This window comes from Bos mutus, chromosome 18 (genome assembly GCF_027580195.1).
Source record: "Bos mutus isolate GX-2022 chromosome 18, NWIPB_WYAK_1.1, whole genome shotgun sequence".
NCBI classification, from domain to species: domain Eukaryota; kingdom Metazoa; phylum Chordata; class Mammalia; order Artiodactyla; family Bovidae; genus Bos; species Bos mutus.
In genome coordinates this window covers 38,452,869-38,470,398 of record NC_091634.1, presented here as the reverse complement: position 1 = coordinate 38,470,398, position 17,530 = coordinate 38,452,869, and the positions used below count along the sequence as shown (strand labels likewise).

Here is a 17,530-nt window from a genome sequence, read left to right as displayed (position 1 = left end):
GGAGGGCAGCTGTAACTTAATACATCAGTCACAAGGAACTCCCAGCTCTGCTTCAAAGGTAAAGGTAAGTCTGACACACATTCCTAAGCTGTTTATATGTAGCCCCCAGATCGGCTGCAACCTGAAGACAGATGATGCCAACCTGTGATCTCACCCTGTTACTTCACCTTGCACCAATCAGAGAACCGTGCATAAGCTGACACACCCTGTGACCCTCTCACCCACCTTGCCTTTATTTTTTTTCCCACCTTGCCTTTAAAAACCCTCCACTAAAAAAAAAAAAACAACCCTCCACTAAACTCCATCGGGGAGCTTGGATGTTTTGTGGACAAGCCACCTGTGCCCTTGTCTGGTGCCCTGGAATAAATGCTGTACTTTTCCTCACACAACCCGGAGCCAGCACACTGGCTTTGCTGTGCACTGCGAGCAGCCTACATTTCGTTGAGTGACGTAAGGACATATTAAAAGGACACAAAGGTCCGCTTAAAGGGGTTCCCCTTGATCAAATCAAGGACAATATGGGCATCAACATAATGACAGGAACCATTACATAAATAGTAACTCTTAAATCCACACTGACATAAATAAATGGGTAGGGACTTCCCCGGTGGCCCAGTGGTTAAGAATCCATCTTGCAATGCATGGGATGTTGGTTCAACCCTTGGTCAGGAAATGAGGATCCCACATTCCCTGAGGGCTCCACACACTGAAACTCCTGAGCCCAAGCACTGCAACAAAAGATTCCACGTGCCACAACTAAGACCAGATGCAGCCAAATAAATATATATATTTTTTAATGAGTAAATAACTGGGGAGATGGCAATGTTTTCTTTACAAAATAACAATTAATAATAGAAAAGAAATTATTTTATTAGAAAAACCACCATCTGGCAACCTGCATAGTAATAATGTAATGAAAAGAAATATCGGGCTTCCAGTTCAAGATGGTGGAGTAGAAGGACATGCGCTCATCCCCTCCTGCGAGCACCAAAATTGCAACTAGCTGTTGAACAACCATTGACAGGAGGAAGCTGGACCCACCAAAAAACAATACCCCACGTCAAAAGAAGAAGCCACAGTGATATGGTAGCAGGGGCGCAATCACAATGAAATCAAATCCCACACCCAGCGGATGGGTGACCCACAAACTGAAGAACACTACTACTAAAGAAGTTCTCTCACTGTTGTGAAGCGTCGGAACCCCACATCGGGCTTCTCAGCCTGGAGATCTGACAAAGGGACTGGGAAGCCCCAGGGCATCTGACCTTTAAGGCCAATGGGATTTAATTATAGTATTTCCACAGGACTGGGGGAAACAGACTCCAGTCTTAAACAAAACCATGTATACACCAGGACCTAGAGGAAAGGAGCACGGACCCCACAGGAGACTAAACCAAAACTACCTGCTGGTGTTGAAGGGTCTCCTGTGGAGGCGTGGGTTGCCAGGGGCTCACCACAGGGATGAAGGCACTGGCAGTAGCAGTCTGGGAAGGCCCCCCTTGGCATAAGCCCTCTTGGAGGTCATCATTAACCCTACCATAGAGCCTGTAGACCCCAGGGCAGTGTTGCCTCAGCCCAAACAACAGAGAGGGATCGAAACCCCACCCATCAGCAGATAATTGGATTACAGCTTTACTGAGCAAGGCCCTGCCCACCAGAGCAAGACCCAGTTTTTCCCAGTCCCTCCCATCAAGAGGCTTATACAAGCCTCTTAGCCTCCTCCATCAGAGGGCAGACAGAAGAAGCAAGAAGAACCACAATCCCACAGCTAGAATCCCAGGGACAGGGGAGCCTAGTGGGCTTCCGTCTATGGGGTCACACAGAGTCGGACACGACTGAAGCGACTTAGCAGAACAAAAACCACATTACATCCAGGAGGAGAAAGTACAAAGTTATGTCCCAGATGAAGGAAGTGAAGTCGATCAGTTGTGTCCGACTCTTTGCAACCCCATGGACTGTAGCCTATCAGGCTCCTCCGACCATGGGATTTTCCAGGCAAGAGTGCTGGAGTGGATTGCCATTTCCTTCTCCAGGGGATCTTCCCAACCCAGGAATCGAACCCGGGTCTCCCGCATTGCAGGCAGACACTTTATTGTCTGAGCCACCAGGGAATCCCAGATGAAGGGAGAAGATAAAACCCTACAAAAACAACTAAATGAAGTGGAGATAGTCAACCTGACAGAAAAAGAATTCAGAATAATGATAGTGAAGATGTTCCAGGATCTCAGGAAAACAATGGAGAAGATGCAAGAAATGTCTGCCAAAGACCTAGAAGAAATAAAGAACAAACAAACAGAGATGAATAATACACTAGAAGGAATCAATAGCAGAATAACGGAGGCAAAAGAACGGATAAATTACCTGGAGGACAGAATGGTGGAAATCACTGCCACAGAGCAAAATATAGAAAAAAGTATGAAAAGAAATGAAGACAGCCTAAGAGACCTCTGGGACAACACTAAATGCACCAACATTCGAATTATAGAGGCCCCAAAAGGAGAAGAGAGAGAGAAAGGACCTGAAAAAATATTTGAAGAGGTAATAGCTGAAACCTTCCCTAATGTCGGAAAGGAAACAGTCAACCAAGTCCAGGAAGCACGGAGTCCCAGGCAGGATAAACTCAAGGAGGAACACACCGAGACACAGTGATCAAACTGACAAAACTTAAAGACAGAGACAAAATATTAAAAGCAACAAAGGAAAAACAACAAACAACATACAAGGGAACTCCCACCAGGCTATCAGCTGATTTCTCAACAGAAACGCTACAAACCAGAAGAGAATGGCAGGATATATTTAAAGTGATGAAAGGGAAGAACCTACAACCAAGAATACTCTGCCCAGCAAGACTCTCAATTAGATTTGATGGAGAAATCAATAGCTTTAAAGACAAGCAAAAGTTAAGAGAATTCAGCACCACCAAACCAGCTTTACGACAAATGCTAAAGGAACTTCTCTAGGCAAGAAACACAAAAGAAGGAAAAGACCTACAGAAAGTAAACCCAGAACAATTAAGAAATGGTAACAGGATCAAATGCACTGATCAAAAGACAAAGACTGGCTGGGAGACGAAAACACCTGCGTGTATGCATTTCCACTTACCACATCACTCTGCTTGACTCCCCAAACCGTATGTAATTACTTTATACTGTTAGGTTAATCATGTTCCCACTATGGCCTGCAACTGTAATTATCTTTCATTTTTTTATCTGGTTATTGATTGTGAAAACTGAAAAGCATCTTTTACTATTGTGATTATGTAACTATTACTTAATACCATTGTATCATGATCGATCAACAGAAAAATAATAGAACTCTGTACCACTATGATTTAATAGAAGAACCTATAATCACTTTTTAAAATCCAGATGTATGTCAAAATGATCTTGGAATTTTTTGAAAAATACAAATGACCAGGTATTACTTTTTTCCTCCAGAGCTCCAGGTATATTTTTAAAGAGCAGCCATGTTTAAAAACAACTGGACTATATGATGATCTTTCACTTTTATCTAGTTTTGTTTCACTTTTTCTATTTCATATTCAGTGCTGCCATTTCATTTAGGTTATGTTTTCCAGTTTCTCCACCTCTTTTTTTTTGATGTCCTTTTTCAAGCCTTTATCAAGCATAGTAGAAAAGCTTTTGTATACATATATATAAATATGTATAATATACATATTTTAAAAAACTTATGAATTTTTGCCTAACTAAAAAATGTATGACATTTTGATTCCACTTTTACAGAATGCTATATTCCTAATTTAAAAAATAGATATGCAACAAACTACAAAGGTTTACTATATCTAGCACAGGGAAGCGAAGCGCAAGTCGCTCAGTCATGCCCAACTCTTTGCGACCCCATGGACTATACAGTCCATGGAATTCTCCAAGCCAAAATACTGGAGTGAGTAGCCTTTCCCTCTCCAGGGGATGTTCCCAACCCAGGGATTGAACCCAGGTCTCCTGCATTGCAGGCGGGTTCTTTACTAGTGGGGCCACAAGGGAAGCCCACAGCACAGGGAACTACAGTCAATAAATATCTTGTAATAAGCTCTAATGGAAAATAATTTCAAAAATTACATATGTATAACTGAATTAATCACCTTGCTGTGTACCTGAAACATTGTCAGATATACTTCAATAAAATATATTAAGAAAAAAAATCAGTGGATGCTAAAACAAGTGAATCAAATTTTAATGAGAAATGGGATATTTACATAAAGTGTCTCCCTACAAAATATTTATTACCTTAAAGACAAGAACAAGTTTACAGTGGAAAAACCTGATGTCAGCTACCACCGTAATTAAGTAATCACTTCATTAAGCACTGGTAATATGACATACTATCTACTGCATGATAAGATGCAGTAATAAGCACACATGAGAAATCAGCAGACAAACCCAAACTGAGGGAAGTTTTACGATATAACTCATCTGTAAATTGTCAGAAGCATCAAGATTATAAAAGTCAAGGAAAGACTAAGGAACTGTTGTAGACTTAAGGAGACTAAGAAGACATGAGAACTAAATGCTATGCACAACCCTGGACAGGACCCTTTTGCTAATAAAGGACCAAACCACAGAACCTGAATGGAGTCTGTGGATTAGATGGGAGTAACATATCAAACCTAATTCCTGGTTCTGATCATTTATTACTATCATGTAGGAGAAGGTCCTTGTTGCAGGAGTTACTGAAGTATTCAGGGGGTCACAGAGCATCCTAAAGGCAACCTATTCTTAAATAAAATAGAAAAAATTCATTTGTATTATTCTCACCACTTATCTGTTTGAAACTACTTCAAATTATCCCCCGACCCCCAGAATAAGGGGCATATGAGAAACTTCCCTGGTGGTCCAGCGGCTAAGACTCCATACTCCCAATGCAGGGAGACCAGGTTTCATCCCTGGTCAGAGAACTAGATCCCACATGCCACTACCAACACCTAGCACAACCAGATAAATAATTGTTTTTAAAAAAGGGATGTGACATAGCTCTATGTCTAAGTTATCCTCAAAATGTTGTTACCAATTTGTACTTCCCCAGGACAATGTATGAGAGTAAACCCAAATCAGAATTTTATTCAGTAAAAACAACCCAAAACGCTTATCCTTCCAGCTGAAAATCAAACACGCTTTCAAAAGGACATGTACATGCTCAGAAAGGGAGCTGGAAGGATGCATTCCAAACTGGTGACAGTAGACATGTCTGAAGAGAAAGGAGGACAAAGAGAAAGAAAGTGAGGGGGACTATCGTGAATTAAATGCTATATTGTTTGACTTTTTCTCCTTAAGAATATATTCAGAGAGGGATAAACTGGGTGACTGGGACTGACATATACGCACTATATATACAGAACAGATAACTAATAAAAGACCTACTATAAAGAACCAGGAACTCTACTCAGTGCCCTGTAATGGCCTATAAGGGAACAGAATCTAAAAAACAGAGTGGATATATGTATATGTATAAGTCATACACTTTGCTGTATAGCTGAAAGTAACACAACATTGTAAATAACATATATACTCCAACAGAAATTAAAAAAAAAAGAATATGTTCATTTATTACCTTCAGAAGAAAAAAAAGGCATTGAGGGGACACTTGTTTCCTAGGAAGTGTAAGAGTGAGTTTACAATATCACCTTTGAATTTCCTGATGCCATATGCAAAGCTTACATGTATATGCATTATTAGCATTTTTCTGAAAATACTGAAACGGAGCAGGACCCTGCAGGGCCCTCCTGGACACAAAAGCCTTTCTGTGTCCTCCATTTCTTGCTTATGAAAAAAAAAAAAAGGCTTGTCTCCTAGGCATCCCCAAGTTCCAAAGAGCAGGCTCAAGCAGTTAATGATTAGGACACAACAGTCACGGACTCCTAATTCCTTCTGAAGGGACAGAGGTAAGAATTTGATGCACATTTCTGAGCTATCCTTCAGAAACTAAGACAACCCCCTCACCACCCAGGTGGAGGATGGTAACATCAGGCTGACCACAAGCAACACAGAGCCCCTAGACTGGTTGGAACCAGAAGGTCGATGACTGAGATTCCCAACATTTCACAGCTACCTCACCACTAACCGATCAGAAGGTCCACGAGCTATTATGCATCTGAAAACCCTCTGCCTTGTCTTTAAAAATCCTTCCTTGAAAGCTACTGGGAAGTTGAGATTTTCTTTTTTGAGTGTGAGCTGCCCTTTCTCCTTGCTTGGCATTTTTATTTTGCTGCAAAGACTACTGTCAAGAGTTTGGCTTTATGGGACTTCCCTGGTGGTCCAGTGGTTAAGAATCCACCTGCCAATGCAGGAGACATCGTTCAATCCCTGGTCCAGGAAGATCCCACATGCCATGGAGCAACTAAGCCCTCATGCTCTAGGGCCTGTGTCCTGCAACAAGAGAAGCCACCAAAATGAGAAGCCCACACATCAAAACTAGACAGTAGCCCCCACTTACAGCAACTAGAGAAAGCCCAGGCACAGCAATAAAGACCCAACACAACCAACGAAAGAAAGACAGAAAGTGTGGCTTTGTGTTTAGTGGGAACACTAACCTTGCTTGGTTACAACACAGTCATAGCTCTCATCACACTCCCAAAGAGAACCCTGCCTTATACCTTCCAAGATGGACATTTCTCTATCTGAGCTGGGTCAGACCATCCTCACTAAGATACTAACATTATGAAGGGATACACAAGTCTAGAATTTGCAACACTGACACTGTCTTCCCATAATCCTTTAGTTAAAGCTGTTAAATCTCAGCGACAACAAGGTTTTATCTCTCTTACCTGAGAATTCGTACTTAGCACAGGACATGTCAATGGTTGACTCCAGGTCAATCTTGGAAATGTCTGAAATCCAAGACCGGAAATGTTCAAACAGAATTTTCCTAGAAATGTAAACAAAAGATAACTTGTTATACCATGATGGGGGCTTCATTTCGATCTATGACATAACTGTTTTTCCCTGCAGGTTTTGGTTAATTGAAGAGCCATTCTTGAGAATGTTCTTCACTTTAAACTTGCCAAGTTTAAGACTAGTATTCCCAGGGAAATAAATGCAAACCTCTCTACTGTAATATATTTTGTTCTAATGTTTTAGCTTATTTTCTTCCTCTTAAATTTATAGTATTGCCCTATCATGATAGCGGTCTGGCCTTTGACAGCAGAATACCAATGTTCTAGTCCAAAGTTACTGACTTCTAGACATGCTTTTCAGCACTAACACTAGCTCTATTATTTAATGAACACTTGGGTGGGTAGCACTGTTGAGGATTAAAAACTTTAAACTACAGTAATGGTGACTACTATGTTAATTGTGTAACAATCAATAAACTTTTTTCATATAAGTTCTGATACTAAGATGATACCAAAGAAAAGATGGTTGAACATTTCCATTTACAGCTAAAGTGGCTCTGTATAGAACTCTAACACAATTTAAGACTCACTAAACTCTGAAATTAGGTTAACTTTGATGGATCAACATTTTTATGTCAATTTTATCTCCATAAAATTGGGGAAAATATTAAAAAAAATATTTTTAAAGGGTTTATGTGAGTTCAAATTTTGCACATGAAGAGATAACACTGTTTCAATCATCTTAATCCAAATGTACATAACTGAAATCCCCATAAAATGCAATTGTGCTGTTAATAACTAAAGATCAAGCTCCAGGTTGATCCCCTGAAATTTTATTACCAAATATCTTTTTATACTGTATACTACCCAATCCAGAACGTTCCAGAATATATTGTATTTGTTAGTCCAACCATAAGTGCCATGTAACTTTTACAGGCAGAGTTGCAAATTAGAACAGACCAGCAAAGCAAACTGCAAACCAGGCTTCAGGTAAAGTGGGTGGTCAAAGTCTTGGGTCTTAAACGTTTATGCAACTGATATTATCAAAGCCTTCCATCCCTCTTTTACTGGTAACATCAGCTGCCACAAATTTATTCCATAGAAAGCTCTTCCTCCGGTCATCCCACGAAGCTGTCACAATTATAGGGCTATTTTCTGCCATCATTCTTATTTGTTAACAGTACTCATGAGAGAAATCACAGAACCTAACGGGGAAATAAAAAGGTCACCTTTCTGTAAAGACAAGGAATTCCATCTCTCACACCATCTGGCTTTTACCATTTGGGTACAGAATGTAACTCAATCCCAGAGGAAAGAAATGCTGATCAGAGGCGTGGTGTGAACTAATGAGACAATGCCCTAAAAGTATGGCCTTGGGGGAAAAAAGGTCTAAATATCTGTGAACTGTTACGAGTACAGTTAACAAATACTTCAGGTTTTAGAATAAAGAATCTGTGCAGACTGCCATTATTTTTGGAATTATCATGGGGGGGGGGATGGAAAAAGAACAGGATGAGAAAAAAATAACTTGTATAGATGAAAAATAAACAGCTTTTACGAAGTAACATGTGTCTAGTGTAGCAAAACTAGGGGAAAAAATCCTATAATAAGTAAAAAGAAATTTTAAAAACCTATAATCCTATTAGCCAGATTTAAACATACCATTCTTACAAGTCTTTTTCTTTGTATACACATAGGTATACAGATAAACGTTTCTTTTTTCCAAATGAGATCACACCTTGTGTGCTATTTTTAACTTCTTTTCTCTTTATATTTTTCTAGCCTGTGCCTTTGCCAGCAGTATCACATTTTATAAATCACTTCAAAAAACACTGCAAATTTAACTGGGACAAAATAGTAATTGTGTGAGATACTGAGTCTCAGAAAAATTAAAATGTAAAAAAAAAAAAAGCGTCTTGGAATTGATGAAACAACTACCATACTCATGTGCTGAGTATTTAATGGTATTAGTTCAGTTCAGTCACTTAGTTGTGTCTGACTCTTTGAGACCCCATGGACTGCAGCACACCAGGCTTCCCTGTCCATCCTGGAGGTTGCTCATTTAATGGTATAGTTTTCCACTTTGTTCTGTACCATTATCTGTATAACTCTTGATGGACGGCCATTTAATTTGTATGTAATTATTCACTATTATAATAAACAATCTTGTATGGAATCTGAGCACATCCTTATTTTCACAGGACAAATTCTTGTATGTGGAATTATACTACAAAAAGCAAGCACAATTTTAAGTGTTTTGATACATTTTTCAAAACCATCTTCTAAGAAAAATTGCAGCATTGTATATCTACACTTCTGTCAACGCTGGGGCTTTTGTTTTAAACATATGTCAACCTGACGATGTGAAAGACGGTACCGCCAGTGTTAATTTGTTTTCCTGGTTACTAACACAGTCATTTTATCACTGAAAACCTTGGCCATGGAATCAGACAGACATGGATCTGTATCTCAGCTCCATTTTCCCTAGATAACTTTGAAGAAATTACTTACTTTCTGTTTCCTCCTCTACAAAAGGGGACAATAATGCCAACAAAGATGGCATGATGTAACATTTAAAGCACTTACTCCTTTGCCTGGCACATACTAGGCACCCAACAAGTATGAGTACTCCTTTACCTTAAAGCACAGATGTGGGGCTCTCTTCTCTTCTTCAGATCATCAGACTTGACCATGAAAAAACAAAAAAAGGATTTCCTTCATAAATAAGACACACAGAGCAGAGCAGTTTAGGACGGGAGCATGCTGGCAGTCCAGCGCTGTCATTAACAGCCTGGACTCTGAAGCCGAATTGCCTGGGGTTGACACGTGGCCCCCTCCATTTGGCAGCTCTGTGACTTGGGCACGCTGCTTAGCCTCTCGGTGCCTTATTCACTCCACAAATACTTACAAAGGCATTACAGCAGAGCTTATATATTCTTGTGGGGGAAAGACAATAAACATTAAAAGTTGATTATTAGAATAAAAAAGGTGAGAAATGTCAAGGGAAAATAAAGCAGAGTACGAGGGACCAGGAGTGCTAAGAGCAGGGAAGGGCTTGCAATATAAATTTGGTGGCCAGGTTAGACCATGCACGTGCAGCAGAGGCCTGAAGGAAGCTGGGAAGTGTACCCAGGGAAGATCTCAGCAAAGCAGATTCAGTGTCCTGAGTAGGGAGAATGCCTGGCCTGTTGAAGAAATCAGAGGATGTGGCTTAGTGAGTTGGAGGGAAGCAGCAGATAGTGGGGCCAAAGATGTAATGGGAGACACACAACCACTCTGGTTTTTGCTCAGACAAATGAGAACCATAGGAGATTTTGAGCAAAACTTTTTAGAACTGAGATGAAATTCACTTAACATAAAATTTACTATTTTAACATCTCCAAGAATGTAATTCAGGGGACTTACAGTGTTTTCACATGTGCAACTATCATGCACGCACGCTCAGTTGTATCCGGCTCTTTGCAACCCTGCGGACTGTAGCCTGCCAGGCTCCTCTGTCCATGGAATTCTCTAGGCAAGAAAACTGGAGTGGGTTGCCATTTCCTACTCCCACTATCTAATTCTAGAATATTTTCATCACACCAAAAATAAACCCTTTACCTATTAGGCAGTCATTCCCCATCCCCACCCCCAGCTCCTGGCAACCACTGATGTACTCTCTACATTTTGCTGGTTATTACCTATAAATGGAATCACACTATATGTGGCCTTCTGTGTCTAGCTTCTTTCACTGAGCTTGTTTTCAAAGTTTACCCATGTTGCAGCAGTATTTAGTACTTCATTCCTTTTTCTGGCTGAATAATACTCCACTGTATAGACATACCACTTTGATCTATCCATTCAATATCAGTTGATGGATACTGGGTGTTTCTACTTTTTGGCTATTATAAATACTGCTGCTTTGAAATCTGAGTACAAATTTTTATGTGAGCAAATGATTTCAATTTTCTTGAGTCCATTAACATTTTAAACAAACACAATGGCTGTACGTGGGCCAAGGGCAGAAGCAAGGAGAGTAGTTAATCCACCAACAGGATAATCCTGGTAAGAGAAAAGGCTTGGGTCAGGTAACAGCTATTAGCAGTGGAAGTGAAAAGTGTGTTTTTCTGAATATATTCTGACAGTAGATCCAACAGAATTTTCCACTGGAATGGAGAAGAGGTGTGAGCGAGGAATGAAGGATAACCTCAAGGTTTCTGGCCTGGGTTACTAGAAAGATTGACGCTCATCAACTGAGATGGGGGGAAATTGTAGGTGGAGCAGATTTAGGGTAAGAAGACAAGCAGTTTAGTTTTTGAAAGTGTGAAACACTTAACATATCCAAAAGTGGAGGCAAAGCCATGAGACTCCCTGGAGTCTCCAAGGGCGAAGTCCTAGAGTACTCTGTCATTAAGAAGCCAGGTACCAAAGGAAGACCTGCCGAAGGGAACTAAGAAGGACTTGCCGGTGAGGCAGAAGGAAAATGAGTGTGAACGTAAAGTATCCTGAATGTAAAGTGAAAAACAAAAGAAAAACCAGGCTACTCCTAATGACTAACTTGGTCAGGAGAACGGGAAGTTGTTATAGAACCAATTATCAAGTCAATTCATAGCACAAGTAAAGAAAAAGGGCTACGAGTGAAGTTTGATGGGACAGGAGATGGGAAGCAGGTTTACGTTCACTGTCTTCGAGTGAAGAAGCCCCACAGTGAGCACAGAGAAAAATTATTCACAGAAGTTCCATTAAGCACCACTGGGATCTAACGTAATGGTTTCTTCTTTTTCCCTCACTACCTTAGGGCAGTTTTTACTATTTTGCCTCTCGTGGACTTCACAGAAGTATTTTCCATCTACCGAATTGCATTAAGTAAAAACCAGTTTGGCTTCTCAACTTCAGTAATCGGATATGCATATAGCCCTAAATTAACAAAAGAGGCCTAGTGTTATCAAAGCTGATATAATTACAAAAACAGATGACTATGATTTTTATTAACTTATACAACTTCACTATGGATACAAGCTATTTTTCATTAGATCTCCAGAATTAAGAGGAGAACATCATTTGTGTATTTAACCAGATTAAATCATACATATAAAAGGCCCAAAGATAGACAGATTGGGGGAAACAACCAGCTCGAGTGCAAAAGACTAAACACAAGACAGAGGAATTTGTTACTTTTACCTTAGATAAGAACAAATAAAAGGGAAAATGGAAAGAAAACAAGATAGTTCTTCATCCTCACTTTTTTGTGATTTTAAGGGCTGTCTTTGTTTTAGAAAGATCTCCAAGAGTGATGTACACCCTGCAATGAAAAATATCCCTCCAAACTGGGGAAACCAATGACCTATATATTTTTAAACCTAGCATGGGCCTCGCTTCTAACAGCAGGAAAACAAGCCTTGATTTTGAGTTAGTCTTCTGTCAAATTCAATTGTCCACCCATTTAAAAAGACTAGATCTAACTCTCTACAAGACATATGACAATACATAAATCCACCTAAACAAAAGACACAAACTCAAAATTTTAATTGGTTAGTGGCTCAGACAGTAAAGAATCTGCCTGCAACGAAGGAGACCCAGGTTCAATCCCTAAGTCAGGAAGATCTCCTGGAGAAGGAAATGGCTACTCCAGTATTCTTGCCTGGGAAATCCCATGGACAGAGGAGCCTGGCAGGCTACAGTCCATGGGGTCGCAGAAGAGTCAGATACGACTGAGCAACTAACACAGCATCTTCCAATGTACTACTCTCTATTATATCACTCCCCAAAATGTACTTATCAGCTTTCTGTACTTCTTGACTATCTTTCACCATCACTACCACCTCTATAATTTTAAATTTTAAAGGCTTTCAGGGCAGGAACTGGCAAAGACTCCCCCATAATAATTATTAACACCTAACACATAACCTAGATAGTATATTAAAAAGCAGAGATATTACTTTGCCAACAAAGGTCCGTCTTGTCAAGGCTATGGTTTTTCCAGTGGTCATGTATGGATGTGAGAGTTGGACTGTGAAGAAAGCTGAGCCCTGAAGAATTGATGCTTTTGAACTGTGGTGCTAGAGAAGACTCTTGCAAGTCCCTTGGACTGCAAGGAGATCCAATCAGTCCATCCTAAAGGAGATCAGTCCTGGGTGTTCATTGGAAGGACTGATGCTGAGGCTGAAACTCCAACACTTAGGCCACCTCACGTGAAGAGTTGACTCATTGGAAAAGACCCTGATGCTGGGAGGGATTGGGGGAAGGAGGAGAAGGGAACGACAGAGGATAAGATGGCTGGATGGCATTACCGACTCGATGGACATGAGTTTGAGTGAACTCTGGGAGTTGGTGATGGACAGGGAGGCCTGGCGTGCTGCGGTTCCCGGGGTCACAAAGAGTCAGACACGACTGAGTGACTGAACTGAACTGAACACATAGTAAACACTCAGGTTATGTTAAATAAATGAATGCTTTTAACAACGTCAAGACCAGACCAGGACCCCCAGTGGCAAACCCAAACTAAAACCTCAAATTGATAAGGTATTGAATGATTTTTATAGACAATGACTTTCTGAAGTGGAAAAGCTAATGTGAAAGGGGCATAAATACCTGCTGGAATTTATATAAATCATTATACTTTTCATGGAAGTCCAAGTTCAAAAGTTCCTTCTGAAGTCCTTCCAAGAAGTTTTGGCTTTGGATGAAGTTTGGGATCACGCAGTGAAGAAAGGGGTCCATGTCCATGACAATGGCTTCTGTTGGGAAGAAAGTGTTATCTGTGACTTTTCCTTCTTGTATTTTTGACTCATGAACAGCACAGCAGAGAGAATACAAAAGGGATGGTGATGAATTTTTGGAAACTTAGTACCTAAAGTCAAAGATTTTGGGGAAGAACTATAAGTTCTTTTTCTTTTCTCTTCCCACTCAATACTACTTTTCAAAGGTATTGTGCTTAACAATGTTAGGCCTTAAGATGAGTATAGGTGATGTCACTAAATTAAGACTCCTGCTGTTTTGGAGAGTTTTTTAGTTCACTGATTGCTTACTCAGCTGAATGCATTTTAGTCTTAATTCATTTCCCCCCAAACTTCAAATGAAAGCAGCAAATTAAAAAAAGAATAGCAATACTGGCTGGCAATTTTTTTTCAGTCCTTTTTCTTTCCCTAAGGTACTGCTCGAGAAAGTCATAAAATACATATATATATTTTTTAAACTGGGTCAGTCATGACCTCCTCTAACTCCTTGAGTTTTATCTCAACGTTTTACCCACTAAAGCTGGTGGGAGAGATTATGTACCCCTCTAATAAAACTCACGGCCACCACCACGCACCAGGTGCCAGGCACAGTGGGGCTTCATAGTGTTAAAGCTTACAGGTTTTATCTTGTTTAGTCTTTTCAACAGTTTTAAGGTAGACCCCATCACTATCTCTATCCCACACAGAAGGAAACTACAAAATCCCTGGTGTACAGAGCTTCAGCATGAAGCCATCGCTTTACACGTGATCCGGAACACCCAAGACTCATCTTCTTAAAGCACCTAACCAATGAAACAAAAAACCAGTGCTCGATTCGGCAGCACTTATACTAAAATTGGAATGATACAGAGAAGATTAGCACGGCCCCTGCGCAAGGATGACACACAAATTCTTGAAGTATTCCATATTTTTATGTATGGCAAAACCAATACAATATTGCAAAGTAAAAAAATAAAATAAAAATAATAAAAAAATATTAGAACACGCTGATAGCCATGCCCACAAAGAATATAATACTTTTGTTAGATTTGGCTGCATTAGCTATATATGGAAAAAGAAAAAAAGAAAAAAAAACCTGGCAAACTTTAGAAGTGAAAGTATGATGCATTAAGCAGAGTCCTTATCTTACAAGGTGATATTTGAAGCTGAGGATGAAATCATTTGAGGCAGGTTCCTTCTTTTGTTCAAACCATGTTTACTTCCGTGGGTCATGCTGTTGAACTACAGGCCAGCAAAACTGAGTAAGCCCAGGTGCCTACAGTCAGGCAGCTCTCAACACATGCTCTGGCTACGCGATCACAGGACAAACAAGCATCACCTTCAGAGGAAAAACCTGCAAAAGCCACTCGACTAGGTGTCCAAATGCTTACTGGTCCTTACTCAGAAAAATATGTATTGATACATGCAGGCATTAGCTCATTAATCACTCTCATCTTTCCCAGAGAAATATTATAGATTAAAAGGCAAAATGGTTGTCCAAGGAGGTCTTACAAATAGCTGAGAAAAGAAAAGACATGAAAGGGTAAGGAGAAAAGGAAGGACAGACCCATTTGAATGCAGTTCCAAAGAACAGGAAGGAGAGATAAGAAAGCCTTATCAGTGATCAATGCAAACAAATAGAGGAAAACATCAGAATGCGAAAGACTAGAGATCTCTTCAAGAAAATTAGAGACACCAAGGGAACATTTTATGCAAAGATGGGCACCATAAAAACAGAAATGGTATGGACCTAACAGAAGCATCATAAGAACAGAAATGGTATGGACCTAACAGAAGCAGAAGATATTAAGAAGAGGTGGCAAGAATACACAGAAGAACTATACAAAAAAAATCTTCACGATCCAGATAATTACGATGGTGTGATCACTCACCTAGAGCCAGACATCCTGGAATGTGAAGTCAAGTGGGCCTCAGGAAGCATCACTATGAACAAAGCTAGTGGAGGTGATGGAATTCCAGTGGAGCTATTTCAAATCCTAAAAGATGATGCTGTGAAAGTGCTGCACTCAATATGCCAGCAAATTTGGAAAATTCAGCACTGGTCACAGGACTGGAAAAGGTCAATATTCATTCCAATCCCAAAGAAAGGCAATGCCAAAGAATACTCAAAATACCACACAATTGCACTCATCTCACACACTAGCAAAGTAATGCTCAAAATTCTCCAAGCCAGGCTTCAACAGCATGTGAACCATGAACTTCCAGATGTTCAAGGTGGATTTAGAAAAGGCAGAGGAACCAGAGATCAAATTGCCAACATCTGCTGGATCATCGAAAAAGCAAGAGTGTCCCAGAAAAACATCTACTTCTGCTTTATTGACTATGCCAAAGCCTCTGACTGTGTGAATCACAACAAACTGTGGAAAATTCTTAAAAGAGATGGGAATATTAGACCACCTTCCCTGTCTCCTGAGAAATCTGTATGCAGGTCAAGAAGCAACAGTTAGAACTGGACATGGAACAACAGATTGGTTCCAGATAAGAAAAGGAGTACATCAAGGCTGTATATTGTCACCCTGCTTTTTTAACTTATATGCAGAGTACATCATGCCAAACGCCGGGCTGGATGAAGCACAAGCTGGAATCAACATTGCCAGGAGAAATATCAATAATCTCAGATACGCAGATGACACCACCCTTATGGGAGAAAGTGAAGAAGAACTAAAGAACCTTTTGATGAAAGTGAAAGAGGAGGGTGCAAAAGTTGGCTTAAAACTCAACATTTAGAAAACTAAGATCATGGCATCCGGTCCCATCACTTCACAGCAAATAGATGGAGAAACAATAGAAACAGTGAGACTTTATTTTCTGAGGTTCCAAAACCACTGCAGATGGTGACTGTAGCCATGAAATTAAAAGACGCTTGCTTCGTGGAAGAAAGTTATGACCAACCTAGACAGCATATTGAAAAGCAGAGACATTACTTTGCCAACAAAGGTCCGTCTAGCCAAAGCTATGGTTTTTCCAGTAGTCATGTATGGATGTGAAAGTTGGACTATAAAGAAAGTTGAGCGCCAAAGAATTGATGATTTTGAATTGTGGTTTGGAGAAGACTCCTGAGAGTCTCTTGGACTGCAAGAAGATCCAACCAGTCCATCCTAAGGAAAATCAGTCCTGAATATTCATTGGAAGGACTGATGCTGAGGCTCAAACTCCAATACTTTGGCCACCTGATACGAAGAACTGACTCATTGGAAAAGACCCTGATGCTGGGAAAGACTGAAGGCGGGAGGAGAAGGGGGCGACAGAGAATGAGATGGTTGGAGGGCATCACCAACTCGATGGACATGAGTTTGAGTAAGCTCCGGGAGTTGGTGATGGACAGGGAAGCCTGGCGTGCTGTAGTCCATGGGGTCGCAAAAAGTCGGACACGACTGAGCTACTGAACCGATCTTAGTTTACACAGTAAGGAGCTGAACCCATTGCCCAATGCCGCACAAAGAGTGAAGATGATGCTAACTCGCTAATCTCTAAATCCACAATTTCCACCAACTTGCATGCCCTCTACTTCCTGAAACTTCCTGGCCTTCATTTCTTTCTCTACTGGGTTTCTAAAGCCAAATGAACTTGGATTAAAAAGGAACAGCAGGCCAGGCAGGAGAGTCGGAGGTGGCCAAAGTCACGTTCTCTCCAAGAGCCTCTTGTACTGTAGCTTTGCTGCTCGACTGCCAGGACTTTTTCAGAGGCCCCCCAACCCGGCGCTGCGCCTCCCTCTTCACAGCGCCCGCTTACCGTGGCGGAATGGCGTCCTGCGACTCCAGGCCTCAGCCACTTGCTTTTTCAAAGTTTCCTCTGTGACAGCATCCGAAAACTTCGCCATCACCTCCTTCTTTACTTTTTTCCCCGCCCGGTCAGAACCCGGCTCAGCAGGCCGCTTTCCGTTCATCTCTTCGCTAGCTACAAGATCCACGGCACGCTGAAGTAGCAGCTCTTTTCCTAAGGAGACTATAATTCCCAGAATGCC

At 40.7% G+C, this 17,530-nt stretch overlaps 1 protein-coding gene and 1 non-coding gene across 2 annotated transcripts in view; one reads left to right on the top strand and one right to left on the bottom strand.

The window, feature by feature from the left end:
* The window catches only part of OGFOD1 (2-oxoglutarate and iron dependent oxygenase domain containing 1), a 30,322-nt gene extending 12,796 nt beyond the window's left edge, over positions 1-17,526 (bottom strand). The window contains exons 1-4 of the mRNA XM_005899865.3: positions 17,299-17,526; positions 13,421-13,566; positions 9,488-9,534; positions 6,782-6,882 (exon numbers count right to left, since the gene is read on the bottom strand). Coding sequence (XP_005899927.1) covers positions 6,782-6,882; positions 9,488-9,534; positions 13,421-13,566; positions 17,299-17,452 — 448 coding nt within the window. The 5' untranslated portion in view covers positions 17,453-17,526. The remainder of the gene's footprint in view (positions 1-6,781; positions 6,883-9,487; positions 9,535-13,420; positions 13,567-17,298) is intronic.
* LOC138991893 (U6 spliceosomal RNA) lies at positions 14,372-14,478 on the top strand. Its single transcript, XR_011467788.1, has one exon. It is a non-coding gene; the product is annotated as a U6 spliceosomal RNA (small nuclear RNA).
* Positions 17,527-17,530: the final 4 nt, after the last annotated feature.